Source organism: Brachyhypopomus gauderio, chromosome 4 (assembly GCF_052324685.1).
Source record: "Brachyhypopomus gauderio isolate BG-103 chromosome 4, BGAUD_0.2, whole genome shotgun sequence".
Lineage (NCBI taxonomy): Eukaryota > Metazoa > Chordata > Actinopteri > Gymnotiformes > Hypopomidae > Brachyhypopomus > Brachyhypopomus gauderio.
This window is the reverse complement of record NC_135214.1, coordinates 16,239,928-16,258,880: the sequence shown is the minus strand read 5'-3', so window position 1 is coordinate 16,258,880 and position 18,953 is coordinate 16,239,928. Positions and strand designations below refer to the sequence as shown.

At 42.9% G+C, this 18,953-nt stretch overlaps 1 protein-coding gene and 1 long non-coding RNA gene across 2 annotated transcripts in view; one reads left to right on the top strand and one right to left on the bottom strand.

Moving 5' to 3' along the window:
• The first annotated feature begins 5,324 nt into the window (after positions 1-5,324).
• Positions 5,325-18,953, top strand: part of dpp10 (dipeptidyl peptidase like 10) — a 67,649-nt gene continuing 54,020 nt past the window's right edge. Inside the window, exon 1 of the mRNA XM_077002627.1 lies at positions 5,325-5,977. Coding sequence (XP_076858742.1) covers positions 5,921-5,977 — 57 coding nt within the window. The 5' untranslated portion in view covers positions 5,325-5,920. The remainder of the gene's footprint in view (positions 5,978-18,953) is intronic.
• On the bottom strand, positions 12,719-15,437 carry LOC143511685 (uncharacterized). The gene is made up of 3 exons (XR_013130231.1): positions 15,305-15,437; positions 14,632-14,698; positions 12,719-12,774 (listed from the first exon to the last, which is right to left on the bottom strand). It is a non-coding gene; the product is annotated as an uncharacterized LOC143511685 (long non-coding RNA).

The window sequence follows — 18,953 nt, the reverse complement described above, 5'->3', positions numbered from 1 at the left end:
ACAATCTGCACTTTAACTCTCGTCAATGTGTCATTTCAATGTAGTGGAGTACTGAGAGCCAAACACCATGACACTGTATAATTACTTACAGAATAGAGCGTACGTTAAGGCAAAATTCCAAACCATCCATCAGACGAATAGGTCACTCCAACTCCACATGAATTCTTCACTTCTGCCATTCATTAAACAGAAATCTGTGTTGTGGTGCATTATTACTTTTGATAGGCTTCTTGCGGGATGCGGTTATTCCAGATCAGAGGTTTAACCTGTTTGTGGTGTTTAGCCGAGCTCTGACAGCTTAGCCAGCACAGCGGAAGAGTCCTTCACAGTGACTTTTCTAGCAAACCGCTAGCAAAACCTGATCCTCACGTCCCTCCTGAGGTATGTTGCCAAAAAAGCAGCAGGCGCATCTGGACGAACAGCAGCGGGAAGGTCCTGCGAAAGGTGCCCGCAAACTGTTGGAGAGGCAGAGGCTGAGATGAGACGGAGATGGAGCAAGGGATAAAGGTCTGGTGTAATGGAAGGAGACAGGTTCCTGTCTCAGGGGAGTTATCAGACAGACAGAGATAAAGGGGAGGACGGGGAGAGGAGACAGAGGTGTGATAGGGAGACAGAAAGAGAAAAGGAAGTGATTGTGAAGTTGTCTCTCCAGGTCCAGGGTTGGTTCTTTGGGTCTCTCCAGTCCAGTCCTAAGATCCCTTGCTTTCCATCATGCATGTGAGACTGTGTGCTGAAGAAACAGTCCTTTAATGTATTTTTTACATTTCTTTTTCACTGTACTTCAGGACAGCAGCCAAAATTCAGTTAAATCCACCCACCCGTTGTATACACACACAACACACATATACACAGCACACATGCATCCACAGAAATACAGCAATTTCAAAATGCTATTCAATCTTCTTTCTCATCTGTCTCAGTTACTGACACAGACACACACACACACACTCGCACTCAATGAGTCTTTCCTTTACTTTTCCTCCTCCACACACACTTACAGTATGGTGCTCTCTCCATCTTTTGCTGCATTATCTCTCCTGCTGGCTTCTGTGAGCAAGTGAACAGGAACAGAGGACAAAGAGCCTATTATCAAAGCTTCAGTGGTGGCCAGAACTGTGAGAGTGAGTTTGATTGGAAGGGTCATCTCTGGACTGTCACAGTACTGCACAGAAACCAGGTGCAGTGTGTGTGTGTGTGTGTGTGTGTGTGTGTGTGTGTGTGTGTGTATATATATATATATATATATATATATATATATATATATATATATATACACACACACACATACGTCTATCTATCTATCTATCTATCTATCTATCTATCTATCTATCTATCTATCTATTTATGTATGTATTTAAATAGCTCAACATAAATAAATGCATTAAAACAATGCTGATGACATTATATATACATGTACTTTGTATCCTGGCAACCATTTGGTTTCATGTTGTGATCCACCCTCCAATATTTGTACAGAGACACATCACCTAATTTGGAATTGCTTCCTTCCAGCATTCAACTTGAATGTTTTTAAAAAGAATCTTTAATTTGTTTTTCTGCACTTTCTTCTGACCGAGTCATAATCTGTTGGCCTCTCAGCTGTTGCACAACAGCAGCACAAGCTGGCGGGGGTGACGGCTGGGAGATACCAGCCCTGTGCCAACCGCTGACTGGCTTTCACCTCATGTAGGGAAGGGGCAGCTTGTGTGGTGAATCCTGCCAGCTCTCTTTCCCAGCAACATCTCAGAGAGCCCTGGCTGATATGACACACAGCACTGCTGAGGTTCAAACCTTAATCGTAGCCGAGGGGTGCGTCTTGGCGCTGTTCGGTCGTGCTTTTACCGGGGCGTGCCCTCGGGGAGATGCAGAGCGGTTCTTGATGTCGAAGTGGAGCACAAACATTGGTTTTTTTGCTCGCTGGCTGGCGGAATATTTTCCCTCTTCTCCTGAACATAGCCACGGCTCTCGCATAGCCAGCCATAGGGTGAAGCGTTGCGTGGGAGCTCGTAGGAGGGCTCGTCGGGTTCTGTGTGGAGAAAGGCTGCATTCCGCTCAAGGCTCATGGCATTAGCCATGCCAAGCCTCCAGGCATGCTGGAATTGCACTAATGGAGGACCGGCGTATTAGCGCACACGCACGGGGGTGGAGGGACGGGCAGAGGAGGAGGGGGGGAGTTTCGCGATGCTTCTGAAGTGTAGAGCAGAAATGGGTTTTCATATGTTACCAAATCAGACAGACCATCATTATTCCATATTCTTATTCATATTCACAGTGTGTGTCCTATTACAGGCAATCCAGCAGATGAAAAGGAAAGAGGAGGAGGAAGAGGAGAAGGAGGAAGAGGCGTGAGGGCTAGTGGTAAGACAGTTAGAATACTGTAGGAGGAGATAGGAGTGTCAGAGATACGAGGGCTGTATTCGTTACAGCAAGCACCTAAAACCCAGTGCTTAGGCTGCAGGTGAAAACACGCCGACATTGCTTCATGTCAGATAAGTGTGCTGTCAGTTTGCAGCTGGTTGAAGGTGGCACGGTAGTCTGTGTGCGGATAGAGGGTGAAGTCATCCTGTCCAGGGAAAATCTGCTATAAGCCTCCAGGGAACCCACACAGGAAACAGCTGCTGTCATCGTAATAATGGCATTCGCGTCACTGCAGGCCTCTAAAGGTAGTGAGGAAAGTTTACGTTTGTCTCGGCCTCTGTCACTGTGTGACACTGTGTGTGAGTGTGTGTATGCATACATGTTTGGCTATGTGCGTACGCACATACATTTGTTGTGTATGTCTCACTATTTACAGTCTGCTACTAAACTGATTGCACTCATTCATCAGACTGACTGAGCAATCAGTGAAGCACACCTGAATCACTAACAGAGCATCTCAGCGATGTGGCGCTCACATGCAAATCTAATTATAAATCCTTAGCATCAACATATAAATATATGGAAGTGTAAATAGGTAGGGCATGCAGAAGAGTATGTGTATAGTGTGCATGTGTTGCTATGCATACGTGCCTCATGCTTATAAATAATGTAGTCTGGTAGCCGAAGAGTGGTAGATGAGAAGCTTTCTCTCTCTCTCTCTCTCTCTGTCTATATCATCCACTCACCCACAAGCTCTGTCCGTAGTGATGCCCCATGGCAAGTGATACTAATAACAAGGATCTGGGGATGTTTGTTGTTTAGATTTTAGAAAGCAGCGCTGTGTAATATATACTGCCAGACTCCCCCCTGCTGCTTTGGCATTGAAGGTCCTGTTTCGTAATCACGCTCCATCACCACATTGTTGGAGGCTTTGGTCTGTCAGGATGAAACGGCACATGACCATGCTCCTGCAGAAAGATCAGGCAGCACTAAAGTCCCCATCGCATTGTTTGACCACCCATGGCAACTCGTGCAGAGACCTGTGGATTCTAATGATGGGAGCAGCTGCCGTATATAAAGATTTCTGCCTCTTGAAAAATAGTGTGAAGTGTGCTAGGGTGTAGACGTGATTATTTCATGTCATATGTAATGAAAGTATAATGGTGGAGAGGATTTTGGATGGAGCTGGTGTCTGTGTCCTCTCCTCCAGTATCAGAGAGGTTATACAAGGCTGGATTTGGGCATCAAGCTCACGTTCATCGTAAGGCAACACTTGAGTTGAAGAAGGTAACCCCTGGGATCCGCTAAGACTACCTTCAATTAAGGTAGTTATCTGAATAGCTAATGAATCCAATAGTGTGGAAAAGCCCTGTGGGCTTCAAAGGGAATGTTTATTGGTTTGGATGCATTAAACGTTTTCCCTGCAGTGTGGGGAGCTGGATATGACTCACATTATCACGCCGTTCCACTTGCAGTAGACGATGTCTGCGCCAGCGTGGCTCCTTTAAACTCTACCCCCTCGTGCTCGGTGGGGGAACAGAAGTAAATATCTCATTATGCACTTAAGGTCCAGAGTCGTGGTTATTTGCGTGTGTCTCTGTGTTGGTGGTAGGGGTTTATCTCCTGCTGAGTGGCCCAGTGATCTCATGAGACATTTAAGTATTAAGGGCTCCTGCTGTTAGTCCGGTTTTATCATCAGAGAGCAGACAATAGCCTCAGGGACAGACATGCAGATGTAGGTGATATGATACCCAGACACCAGGGTTTGAGTAGTGCTGTCATGGAGGGATACTAAGACACTGACATAGCGTTTACATTCTTGAAAAGACACAGGTCCCATTTTTGTTCCTCTTATCTGTAGCATTCATAAATTGCAATACAATAGAATGAGATGGGGACCCCTGCTCAGCACAGGTAGTTGGGTTTTATGTAGGTTTCCATGCAGCTGAAGGCATTAATAGGCGTGGTGATTCATTGATCGGTACATCTGGTTACATTACAACTCATCAGAATAAAGAAACTCAGTGTTCAAGCTAACAAACAGGAGTCCTTTGGAATATGCAACTGTGCATCGACGCTGAGCATTATTTGTGTGGTTGAACAGACATTCATTCTGTAGTACATGCAGCAGATCTCTCGTATATGAATGCGTGATAAAGGACCGAGAACACTACAAGTGTAAGGAAGGGATTTTTGAAGTCCTGGAAATGCTTTGTACACCGGGCAGGCAGTAAAGAGCATCCAGTGTGTCAAACGTCCCGTCCCCGATGTCTGCATGACACCGGCGGCCGGAGGGTAGAGCCTAACCCTAGGGCCCTAATGTGGGAGGATGAAACGGGGCAGATGTGAGTTTCACCCAGCAGCCCAGACTGGCAGGCAGAAACACGGAGGAATGCAGGGAGAAGTGAGGACAGCCAGACGGGACTATTCAAAGGCAGGACCATTTTGACAGGTGGTACAGATTCAAACAGGAGTAGGAGCTGTGAGGCTGGGGGGGGGGGGGGGGGGGGGGGGGTTTGGTTTCAGGGCATGAAGACAAGAGGCAAGAGTGTTGTTGTGTTTGTCATCATGTGACATGGTTTGAGGGCCAACTCATAACTTTTTTATAATTTAAAAGAGGATTATTGGATTATATTTGTGGAGGAAGAGGGATTTAAGGAATTCAATAACGCCCGATAGGCAAAAGGCGTTTAAGAATGGGCTATTGAGATAGATTTCTTCCTTTGTTTTTCTTGCCTTGTTCATTAATAACCTTGCGTGCACACTGTGCTGTTGTTAAACCAACGCTTTCATTCTCGTTTATTGACACCCCACCCACCTCCACCGCGGAGTGTCCGGAGTTAGTGTATTTCTCCGGCTGTGAGTGTTCAGTGCTGGAACAGATCAATCGCGCGCAGCCACCCACCGCCTCGTGCCGCAGATGCGGGGGTGCGTTGTAATACCGGGTTGGCTCGGATCCCCGGTCACAGTGGTTTTGCAACACAGCGCGTCTTCTCATCGGCAGCATATTTCTTATGCTTAAATTAGCCCATCGTGTGACAGCGTAGACGTCCGGCGTTTGTCAACTCGATCGGTTATCAGGCGAATAGTTTATCCTTCACAGTTCTCAGAAAGACTTACGAGTGAGCGCAGTTGTGGGTCGTGTGAACAATAATCAACACATTGATAAATTGATTTACGTTTACACATTTATATCTTTCGTGCACTTTGTCGTAAGCAAGCTTTTAAAAAACTGCCACGAGTGTTTTTTGATCGATATGATAACGGCAACTTCTAGTTTAACAAGCACAAGTTCATCTTTTGTTGAGTCTGGACTGCACCCCCGGGGACGGTAGCGCGCGGGAGAGCGCGCGGGCAGGAGACAGGCGACCGCTGCTGGATCCGCCTCGGCATATTACGCATCAGATTCACGACTCACGCCTTATTCACTGTTGAACATAAGGCTCGAGGAGAGGTCGGACAGGCTCTCGGCGGCTTCTCGTGGCTTCTGGAGAGGATTACAGCTGCTTTAACCGCGGGAACCCGTATTTCAGTCAGGCTGCGACTGCGTTTCGATTTGAAGATGAACCAAACCGCCACCGTCTCTCAAGTGAAGTGTCAGCCCACCAAAACCATAAAGGTAAGGCTGCGGTGGTCGGTTCCTCTCGCTTGACTGCGCTTCAGCCTGAAGATCTCGTCGTCGCGGTGTTCAACATCCAGCGATGTTCTGGACGGCGAGATTAAGTTTGGCGCTCGCGCCTCCCTGCTCCAAAGTTGGAAATAATGACGGATAGTTTTGCGCAGAGGATCCCGACACGGTGCCGCTGCACGTCCCAGCAGCATAACCATCAAACCATGATTATTATTTATGTAACGCACCGCCACTTGACATGAAGCACATTTATTACAACGTTATGCTTTACTCAAGACGTTCGAGCCTTTTTGTAATGGCTGCATCAGTTCGTGCTGCTCGTTTGAAATAACCGGTGGTAATCTGAAAAGATGTTTAAACACGCGTATGTAGTTTGAGCAGTTAGAACAATGATAAGGAAGATTATCCGTGCACAATGCATCAAGTCGTTGTAATTCTAAGCACGTCGGATGCAGCGGTGACGGGCGCGTGTGCGCATTTCACCCCAATGCAACGCGCCCTATGTGATAATACACACGCATCTCGCAAGGGACGCAATTGAAGCGCCTGCTTTGTCATATATTGATGTGCAAGTTAACTGCATTAGCGCTGCAGAGAACCACTGCTGATTTATTGCGAGTTTGCAACTTGCTGACATCTCCAAGCAATTTCGCATAATCGACGCCCGTTTCAACAGTTGAGAATTAACTATCAGTCTTTCAGCGCCCGCTCGGTGTGCCGCGGTACATATCGGCGGCGTGGACGGCAGTATTGACAAAGCTGTGATACTTGCTGCTTTCATGTGCCCCACACTGTGTTGAAAGATGAGAGGCGATATAACCGCTGGATCGCATGTCAGACTCGCGTTAGTTCGCTTCTAACAGCCTTTACAGTTGCACACTACCATTTATTTGTTATTAACTCAACACAGAGAGCCATCAGAACCGGAGCCGACTGGGAATGTGTAGTGTGAACAATCAGCAGTTTGGAACGATTCAGAAGCGATACTGATTTTAAGTATTTTAAGTATATGCTTTTATGAGAATATATCGCTGGAGGTATGCCGATGAATGCTGACTTGGTTCGTCTATACGCAGAAGTTCTCACTTCTTATGGAATATTCTACGTGTGACTACCACAGACGTCTCACAGAACAGAAAGACTGATGGTCAGTAAGAGATTCAGTCCGCTTGTTCAGAGTTCCGAGTGGCCGCTTCGTCTGATAAACTATTCTCCTGAATACATCAGTCATACAACGATGCCAGCTTTATTAGCCTTTGTTGGGCCTTCTACCTGCTGATCTGAGTACAGCGGTTGGGTGAGCATAAAGGTCAGCTGTGACAGAAGGTCAATCAATGAAGCGTTCAGTCCAATTAAAGTGAGCAAAGGATCTATCATCATCCTGCTATCAAGTGTCCCTCCCTCTCTCTATCACGCCAGCACCCAGAATTTGCTAAGGCCAACTCTAAACACAATCCTAACCTTTATAAAATAAACAGTTGTGTATTTTCAGTTTTATAAAATGAAACATCTTTTATTAAAAACACTTAACCTTTGTCATGTCCACTTGTGTAATGATAACACACACGCCATCTCTCTCTCTCGCTCTCTCTCTCTCTTACACACACACACACACACACACACACACACACACACACAAACACACACTTGTTTTCTATACTCTGTCAGTGTTTAGGGTCATACATATGTCACACATTAATTATATATTTGATTACCTATACCTACAATACAAGTCCAAACCTTATATTGTATTATTATGTCTTAGAAACGATTCAGCATTTGTGTGATCATCTACACAACTCGACCATGCCACCACGGTTGGGGATCATGTAATTATGAAGGAAATTCAGGTTTTGTAAGATCTATCCCCACGGACTGAGCACACATGCAGGCCTGCACACTGTGTCTAAGATGTGCTGCAGATCAGGGTCCGTTTCTTTCATTTTACAAGATAAGGACCTAAATGGATGAGAGGCACTGTAGAACTTACATAAGCAGTGCATTTCACTGTGGAAGCACCTCCACCTGGGCTGCGTTTCACACACGCTGTCTTGGTATGTTCTGCTCAGGGATGGACAGAATTTGTTGGATAACTTTATTAAGCACCAAAGCATAACCAAGTTCTTCATCAAGTCCTTCCACACATTCCTCCCTGCACAGATTACACAGTTATTAGTATCTGTGCTTTCTGGTTTCTGTCCAGCGTTTTCTTCACACCATTCCACAATTTGCTATTGCCTTCTGCTAATAACATTTCATCTTGGCTGGGCTCAAGCTACACTCTGTGATTTTAAAACTAGAAAGTGGCGATCATGCTTAAAGACCATTTGCTTTCCTCCAATTCATTGCCAGATCTTTAGAGATAAGTATAAATGCCCGCAGAAGTATCAATATCAATCGTTTCATATGCAAACACCTTCAAACAGGCTTCTTTCTCTGCGTGTTTTTGAGGTATCTGAAAGGAATGCAAAATAAAACTTGATGCAAATAACATGGCTTTAAAACCACAGACTGAGAGCTTTTTGGCAGCCTTTATGTGCCTGCCTCTGAACGCTGAAACCACCCAGTCATTGTTGTGTCGCTTCCCAGTTTGTGTGCACACTGCACAATGGACTTCGCCTTCAGAGACGCTGCTGCCTTCAACAGCGCTTTTCAAACGGCTCTACCTTGCAGATGGTTAGACCGTATGACCGTTTGTGTTATTGCTATTGTCTGTGTTGTACTGCTTTGCTTGGTTTGACTTTTAAAATGCCCACATCATTCACTAATTGCGTAGTGTGCAGATACAGTACATGTATCCTGTTGATTTTAATATCCAGTGTTGGTATGCCTGGCTAAGAAACCTGTCACCTTCTTGACACTACGAGTTAAACTCAGGTAGCCTGCTGGAGTGATCAGGTCACTATAGGTCAGTCCTCCAGCCAGTGGTAAATGCAGTCCTACACCAACATTATTGTTGATAGTGCTCTGATATACAGGCTAACGAGGGTTACTGTAAGTATGTCGAAAACAGGCCATGAGGGTTTGGGTACCATAGGAGGGTTTGGGAGGTTAGAGTGAAGGAGTCTCTCTAGTGAAGCTCTCTCTCTGGGAAAAGCAGCAAAGACCTTCTTACACGAGCTATTCGTTTCAGTTGTGGTGAATTACACTGCCTGTTTTGGACTGCCTGTAACGTTGAGTGCTGAACGTTCACTGTGGGTTGAGTCTTTGCTGGGACTTCAGAGGAGGTAAAAGAAGAGACGGGTCAGCACAGGAGGGCTGCTGCACTGTCGCCACCGCTGCCGCGTTTCTTCTGGAGGAGGGTGCAAAGGTCAGGATTTTCTTTTTGTGTCAGTGAATAAAGCTTTGCTTTTTTGTATAGAACCAGGTCAAAGTCATCTTTTTCCTTCTCTTGGTGTATGTGCAGACTAGTAATTTAGTGCTGCGCATCCAAGACCTCAATGCTAGAGGCTGAAAAGAACTGGACCTTGTACACAGACAAGAGCTCCTGCAATTTACTGGGCACTTTGTGACTGTAAGAAAAATGAGAAAGTCATCTCAGCATCTCGTTTTTTAAACCCGAATAAGATAAAAGCTTAGTAATAGTGGCCAAGTGCCAAATTTGCATTCCAAACTGTGGAAGCGATGCAAGCTACAATCTACAGCGTTAACTCAAACCGCAGTGTGCTTGCTCTGCTGTCGTACACACGGATATTTCCTGAGAGGAAAGATAAAGATGCTATCGTATGGAAGAGATTGAAAGCAGTGTAAGCAGTGGAGGTTGTGGGGACACTGTGTCAGTGCACCGTGTCCACCGGTCAAAAGATACAAATCTGAATGGGTGAGAGAGGGAGAGAGAATTAAAGAAGAGACATGTCATCGGTAAAAGAAAGCGAGGCCTGATTATAGATTGTTGCGAGGAGATTAAAAGCAGCAGACAGATGTCACACACACACTGCAGATATTAAAGACATCCATCCAGTCTTCCAGAGCCTTGCACAGGCAGGGCTGGACTTACTAAGCAGTGTGATGAAATGTTTTGCACTTGCGGTTTCTGTAATATGTTCACCGACTGCAACGCGACAGATTCCTCACCCAGCATGTCGTCGTCTTCTCGCAAGCTAGGAAATTTGTACGTGCTAATTACTTTTGGAGATTAGGGCCACAGATCCGTCATGGCACTGCTGGAGCTCAGTGAACTCCAGGCTTGTGAGTCCGGCCGCCTGCTCCAACTCTGACCAGGAACACCCAAGTCTTGGTTTTGATGCGGCAGCCGCTCTAAATTAAATGTCCCAATTGTTGCCTTTTATGGTTATATAATCGTAGATTCCAGATTCATGACTGTGGTTCATATAAGATTAATTGCGCCTGCAGTCTTTCTCTTCCTCTCTCAGTTCACCATTTTAACTCGTCACTAAGCTCCACACAGGTGTACGCAGCACTGTGTAGCCTGTAGGTTTTAGACAGTGACACAGGTTTTTGCTTCGGTTCTGTATTCCAGCGTAACTCCACAGTGAACACTACAGACAGTTCCACAGTGAACACTTCAGAGAGCTCAGCAGTGAACACTATAGACTGGCGTTTTTGCCGTCATTCTTTTAGGCTTCAGTTCGTCTAGCCTCAAGGCTAGATTCATCCTACTGCTGCTGTCAGCAGTCACCTTATCCATAAAAACGAGTGAGGCATTTCCACTGACTGACAGTCCCAAAAGTCCAAGCTGCATCACCACCACGGCTCAAAGATTAGTGGGCTTAGTGGGATCATATAGTTCTTGTGGACTATACTTTCATCCGTGAAAAGTATATTTTCATCTTCCAAATTTTCCTCTGCAACAACTTAGTCTTCGTCTCATCTCTTCATAAGGCTTTCCGTCAGAACTCGTAGTACTTGTAGTACACTTCTTTAGCGAACTGTGACCTTTTCAAACTCAATGTCTTCTTGAGGCTATTTTGGTGACCCCTCTGATGTTATGTTGGTATATGATTGTCTCTGGTGATTATGGAGCCAGCATCCCAAGAAAGGCTTTTCACATAGAAAATGACCGATCTCTGCGTACAGTCATGCAGTGGGTTCCCGATTCCTCAGGAAGGTATTGAACATTGAACCCAAAGCATCTGACTAACCTACAACACTTCATTCAGATCGTTCAGTTCTGTTAATCCAAAACCTCTTTTTTTAGCTAAATGTAAATGGTCACTGATTTCAACAAACTGATCTGCATTACTCAATACATGTTGCTGTCCAATACAAACTATGATTCATATGCCACATGCCATGATTCACCACCAGTGTTTGTCATATCCCAGCCCAGGTTAATGGCTACTGGGCAGGCTTTTCCTGGCATGCCTCAGATTCTGCATCATTTTGAAGAGTTATGATACTGTCACTAGTGCAAACTGTAAATTTCAGTCTTAAAACTGTACAGCCTTAATCCCAAATTGAAAATAAACTGGCACAGTGAATGCAAATATATGGCACTAAGAAAGCATTTGAAAAGATGCACCCTCGATAAAGTGAATAGAAAGTATTACATTAGAAAATCATATGTACCATAATGGCAACATTCTTTTGGAGAACCATACAAGCATCACTGTAGCCAGCAGTTGATTTTCCAAGATTGCAGAGATGTGGTTTGTGGAAGGCGGCGTGTTGGGGCTCCTAGAAGGGCATTAACATCGCTCCATCCTCCGCGCTCTCCTCCGTCCTCGCCAGCTGGCCATGAATCAATGCCACGCTTGCTTTGTGGTGCGATCTGTTTCTTCGCTGATTCTGTTTTAGCAGAATGAATGAATACGCCCTGGGTGATGCTACCTTTATAGCAGGCAGTGCACTCTAAAAATGATAATAGAAATGTTTTTGTTAAAAACAATACATTTGGATGTAAAGCAGAGTTGGGTCTAAGCATCGCTAGTTACACTTCAAAAGACTAATCCTAACTAATCCTCATTACGGGGGTGTTCATAGGGAAATCTGACGCGTGTTCAGGAATGAAAGGAACAGATGAACACATGGAATTCACACCACATGGGGAGGGGGGTGTCCTCTCCTACTGCCCTTACTTGTCTAACTCTCCCTTTCACTGTGTGACAGAGTTTCACACAGTCAACTAGAAGGAGGAAGTCATGCTGAGTTCTGCTGTTAGCTGTGACACGTGGCAGGTGGCAGTTTCATTTTGCTGGGCTTATAGCAGAAAGCTCTGGTCCTCTAAGAGCCCACAGGCCTGGTGTGACTGATGAAGTATTTGTACACTGCCAGCACAAACACTCACAAACTCAACCTCCCCCAATTACCCATGTAATTATGCACAAGAGAGCCCTCCGGTTGGCTGTAGCCAAGTTACTGTTGCCATGGAGTGCAAACAGAGGTGATGGTGAGAGCTGGGGAAAAGTGAAGGGTTGCAGAATGTGAGGAGGAGAGAGTAAATCTCTGATGCAGTGTTGCCTTGTGGGATTGCACTTCCTCTGTGAGGGACCAGGGGCAAAACAGAGGTGAATATTGGAGTAGTCTTAGTGTTGAAGTAGCCTCAAACATTCACACAACTACACATTATAATTTATAATAATAATAATAATAATAATAATAACAATAATAATAATAATAATAATAATAATATAACAGTGAGGTCTGTGAAAAGAAAAGATCAAAGTTTGCATATCATTTATGGAAATTCTATAAAATGTCTCGATCCATAAATGCATACCCCATGGCACTAGTGATCATTAGCGTTCATGGTCCATTTGTCCATCCTGCCTCTTGTCCATTTGTTTCACAGTTCCCTGCTTCCTAAGATGTCCTCAGTGTCTTCACTGTGAACGGTTTATTAATAATGAGAACCTGAACAAACTTCCAGGCTATGTATAAGTTACAGACAAAATATCAAAACATGTTGATAGCTGTAGACAGATGACAGATGTGTAGATTTACCACTAATGTTTGGAGATCTGTGTGTGTGTGTGTGTGTGTGTGTGTGTGTGTGTGTGTGTGTGTGTGTGTGTGTGTGTGTGTGTGTGTGTGTGAGTGTGTTTGTGTACATGTGCACATGTGTGTGTGGTCAAAGTCATCTGCATATTGAGGTGTGAGAAAGGAGAGTAGATATGTGAGTGTAGATGCCCTGTTTTATACACTAGTTGTAGTCTTATGTCTTATGTACCCATTTCCAATGTCATTTTTGACCGGGAACACCATGGGTGTATACAAGTTCCACAAAGCCCAGAAATATTCATAAAACTATTTCTGATTAATTTTATTTGTTCAAAAACCATGTGTTTTTGTTCAAAATCAAAGTCATGTACCCTTATGATAGAAGGATGAAATTTAGAGGGGAAACTTGTAAAGCGGTCAGATTTGAGCAGAACACAACATGAGGGTTAAGAAAGAGTGGTGTTATTATTTTTTCCATTGTTCTATTATTGATCTCCTTATGCCGCACCTTTCTTAAAAGTCAAGGTTACTTCAAAAAAGATCACAGAGATGGAGACCAAAAGCCCAGGGGGGAGGGGGGGGGAAGAGGAGCTTGATGAGGAGGGTCAATGAGGAAGGTCTTCAGCTCAGTCTGAAGATGGAGACCAATCACTCAGAAACTGGGGCAGCGACTTGCAGTATGGGGGTCAGAGTAATAAGTGACCCCTACACCCAATGCTGAGGAGAACCTGGCCTCTTCTACACCACTGCTTCAGTGGCCCTGGCGTGCTCTTTGAAACCTATTACAGTTGCGGTGATAAAACGTCTTAAAATCAAGCGAGATCACAAATATGAAGCAGTTGTGGGATTGCGATTGAAATGTCTGGAGACAACGAGCGGCTACTCATGCTTGTTCATGTTCAGTCTGAAGAACTCCTCAGGTTCTTAAGCCCACCATTACTGAGTACAAGGATTCAGCCACTAGTGTTTTCAAATGTTAAAGACACCAAACTTTGTTTTTTGAGGTTTGCACTAGTGCTGCGAATTGGTGGAAATGGCCACATCAAGTGCTGATACACTCTCACCACTGCACAGTGGTCTGAATCTGATTTATTTTCCCAGTCTTTGCTCCTGAGAGGTGTACGTTTTTCTGAGTTATCTGTTTTACTAAGCAAAACCCATAAGCTAAGGTCAGCAGTTAATGCTCCAGTTCAGGAAAAACCAATAATCAAGACAGTAGCCTCGGGAGTGTGTTTTAGTTGTGTGTAAATGTTTTTACGATAAAAACTATATGTGTGTGTGTGTGTGTGTGTGTGTGTGTGTGTGTGTGTGTGTGTGTGTGTGTGTGTGTGTGTGTGTGTGTGTGCTTGAGAGAGAGTGAGATGGGGAGAGAGATGCAAGTGAACTGAGGGTGTTCACTGCTTTTGATTACACTTTATTATTTTTCATCTAAAGACATGGTGAGGAAAACACATGCCCATACTGGCTCGGCTCTTCAACTAGCACAAACACTGTCATGCTGATATTTCAGTGACATGCAGCAGTGTTACAGGGATTCAAAAGTAAATTTACTGCCATCACACAAACATTGCCATGGAACCAGCAAGAAGCAAATACAACACTGCCAACATTAAATCTGACACTAATGTAATGCACACTGCACGTCTAGGCTTCGAAGCATTAAAGTGATGGTGAATGTTTTTGAACATACCCAGGTTAAACCTGCCCCCATGTGGCTAAAAGCAGAATTACAGACTTCCTACCTGTAAATTCACATGACTGTTTAGCTGCTGTAGGATGCAAATGGACACATTTCAAACCGCAGAAATCCTGTAAGACCCAAGTAGTTTATTGTGTAGAGGTACTTAGACCTTATGGAGCAACAAGTCATTTTTCAATCTTCATTACATTAGTCCCAGTTGCCTTGATGCTTCATACATCATAACAGGTGTAATTTGTTAGCTATAAGTAATTAAACTTATATAAATAATCTTCCATTGTGATATTGGTTTTTGACAATTGTATTTTGAGTTCCAGTAGGTTAAATCAGTGTGAAAAATATAGTAAGTATATGCTAGATGCAACTGAACAAAATAGAACATAAAATATGAACACACACACACACACACACAGGTTTATAACTGAGCAAGGCTGTATTATTGGGTGGATGGTAGTCAGCACTCTGGCCGCAGTGATTGCAGTGAAAGATTGTGCGGCTAGCTGTCTGTTTGAGCACGCTCAACAGGTCGGTGTTTGAACGAGTTAATGACCTTCTGCTCAAAACGTGTCATGACACGATACACCACAGAAGTGGAAGTCGGCAGCGGTGAGGTGGTGGGGGTGTTTGCATGAGGTGGTGATGAGGGGGTTACGCTAGTTTACTGGGCAGAAGAAAATGAAGAGACCATTGCTTTGGTTAGAGATACATTCACTGACCTTAGAATGAAAGAATATTTGTGTGTCTGTGATGGCAGCAGAACGACGTGGCCTGTGATCAATATCTCTTCCAGACTGATGCTTCTGCAAGAGAAAGTCTCCAGTTTTCTTCTTCGCATGGTGTCACATATACTAAAGACAGTTTGATGAGTGACTTTGAAATTATAGCTGTCAAACTGAGGATTTGAGCCATAGTTCAAACACACACACACACACACACACACACACACACACACACACACACACACACACACACACACACACAAACATACACATGCACACATATTTATAGTGCAAACACTTTTAATATGTGAAGGAGAGTATTGTCAGAAAATGGCAGATCTAAAAGAAATCTTGGAGCATGGTTTACACCTCCCACTCAGCAATCACTGTTAAAGTCATGGTAAACTCATGGAATATTTCAGTGTTAAACTCATGGTAAACTCATGGAATATTTCAGTGTTAAAGTCATGGTAAACTCATGGAATATTTCAGTGTTAAAGTCATGGTAAACTCGTGGAATATTTCAGTGTTAAAGTCATGGTAAACTCATGGAATATTTCAGTGTTAAAGTCATGGTAAACTCGTGGAATATTTCAGTGTTAAACTCATGGTAAACTCGTAGTAAATTCATGGTATATTTCCTCACTGTTTCAAAGTTGCCTTTCCTGATTAGTCTCCACATCTCTGTTCATCTAAGCACACAGAGGTCTCTCTAAAGGGAGACCTGGGGCTCCATCTGCAGTAATGACAGGATCATCAGGGCTCAGGACCTGGTGACATACGGCAGGACAGTCACATGTTCGACATGAAGACACGTACGTATTAGAGACAGCTCAACATAACGCGACATATTAGAGACAGTTCAGCTGTTTGTATATTTATACACTGTTTGAATAAGAGCACAAACAGATGGCTGTGGGTGTGTGTGTGTGTTTGTGTGTATGTGTGTTTTTGTGCAGCCTGATGACAGAGCAGCAGGCCTAATGCTGCCAGCCCTGCAGTTGCATATCGTACTGTGTGCTGCCACTCGCAGTAGTAGTGATAGTTTTGGCAGACCTACTCAAGCTGTTAGCAAGAACGTGCAAAAAATCAATAACCACATCAATGGCTGGATCAATTTTCCCTCTGCCCTACTGTCCAGTCTGAAGAGAGATATTATATGATAAACGTCTGTTGAACAGGTCTATAGAAACACACACACACACACACACACACACACACACACACACACACACACACACACACACACACACACACACACACACATGCACACAAACACACACAGGCACACACACACAAAGCCAAGTGTTCCAACATTTTTAAATTGGTTTGATCTTAATCTATAATTTTAGTAAATCTTAATGACGCTGTTTAGAGTTAATGTTCAGGATTAGAGGTAGTTGCCTGAGACATCTGCTGCAGCTCATTGATAAATGCGTGCTTCAGTAAGCCAACTGTGCTGTTCAGCGCCTAACCACTAGAGGGGACAAGTGCTCCGCTACAGATATTCAAAGTTAACGTTATTGCGGTAAGCCAAACTACACCATATCCTGGACGCACTTGACTGCTGAGAAGTATTCATATTCACACTTTGTGGAACTATTTCACTGCATTCACCAACCTGCCATTCCAGATGCGTGATTATTAATATTTGAGAGATTTTTCTTTAGTAGGATATTCTAACCTTACGTTTTAAACTTGACTTTTTTTTGAAAAAGTTTTTTTCTCTGTGTGCAGTGACACAAACAAAGATAATAATTAAATGAGCTCAAATTAACTGGATGAAACTAATTATTCACTTGGGGGGGGAAAATGTAAAACCCAACAAGTTCACTAAACTCAAAAGTTTTGTTGTAACCGATTACCTAAGAAATTTTAAGTTCATGTAATATCATTTTTAAGTACAGTTAACTTAAAAAAATAAATATAAAACATATAAGTTCAGGAAAATCTTAATTAAAAAAAATTATATATATATATATATATATATATATATATATATATATATATATATATATATATATATATATATATATATATATAATGTAAAAAAAATGGTTAAGTTGGGGGAAATTATATTAATTTATATATATACATATTTTAAGTACTACATACTACAATACTTTTAGTAATAATTATATAATTAATATAATTTCCCCCAACTTAACAATTTTTTTTTACATTTTTATGGCATTTGGCAGACGCTCTTATCCAGAGCAACTTACATTTTATCTCATTTTTTTATACAAGAGAGCAATTGAGGGTTAAGGGTCTTGCTCAGGGGCATCTCAGTCATGGCCTCAGGTCTTGGAATCGAACCCATGACCCTCTGGTCACAAGACCAGTTCCCTAACCACCAGGCCATGACGCGTCGCCATTGTGACCACTGTAAAAAGTTGGTGACGACGCTGCATGACTTTGAGTACTCATAAATTATTAATAATTTACTTAAAAATATGTACTCATTTAAACTTAAAACATAACAAAAAGTTAAGACAGCGCAAAACCTTAATGCTGAAATAACAAGATTTGAGTGTTATACCAATAAAGAGTATAAGTTAACAATACTGTTCAGGTTTACAGTGTATTTTTTAAAGTAGTTTATTTATTCATTCATTTAAATTAGGACACATAATTTGAGCCAAATTTAAGAAGCTATATTTGGTTCAAATACATATTTGTTAAAAACTAAAAAAATTAAAGAATCCTTTATAAACACAATGTACTTACTACTACAGTGTATGTGTATATTAATTATTTACCTCAGGGAGGTGCATATTGCATACAATAAACAAAGGAGAAAGAATGAGCAGCTGTATCTACTGAGTTCCACCGATCTCACCGAGCAGAGTTCAGTGGTCCCCTCACCCCCCTCAGACGGCTGGAAAATGTAGGGTTAGAACACGAAAATGCTTCCTCTCCACTGTTTGCCATTTTTACTGAACAATATAGGCTGGAATAAATAAATTGGCTATGCTTGGTGATTTATCAGTGCAGTCTGGACGCAGGAATTTAATAAGGCTGATTAAGTTGTAAACTTCTTTCTGATTGAAGACTGTCATAACAGTTGGAAAGCTGCCTTATTATTAAATGTCAAAAATTTTATGAATGGAATAAATATAAATGATAGTGGCCCAAGTGGATTTGAACAATGTCTTAACAGTCAGTGTCACGGTGTTCCTTATTTAACAGTGTCGTAACTGTCAGTGTCACAGTGTTTCTTATTTAACAGTGTCATAACTGTCAGTGTCACAGTGTTTCTTATTTAACAGTTTCATAACAGTTAGTGTCACAGTGTTCCTTATTTAACAGTGTCATAACTGTCAGTGTCACAGTGTTCCTTATTTATCAGTGTCATAATAGTCAGTGTCACGGTGTTCCTTATTTAACAGTGTCATAACAGTCAGTGTCACATTGTTTCTTATTTAACAGTGCCATAATAGTCAGTGTCACGGTGTTCCTTATTTAACAGTGTCATAACAGTCAGTGTCACGGTGTTCCTTATTTAACAGTGTCATAACAGTCAGTGTCACAGTGTTCCTTATTTAACAGTGTCATAACAGTCAGTGTCACGGTGTTCCTTATTTAACAGTGTCATAACTGTCAGTGTCACAGTGTTCCTTATTTAACAGTGTCATAACAGTCA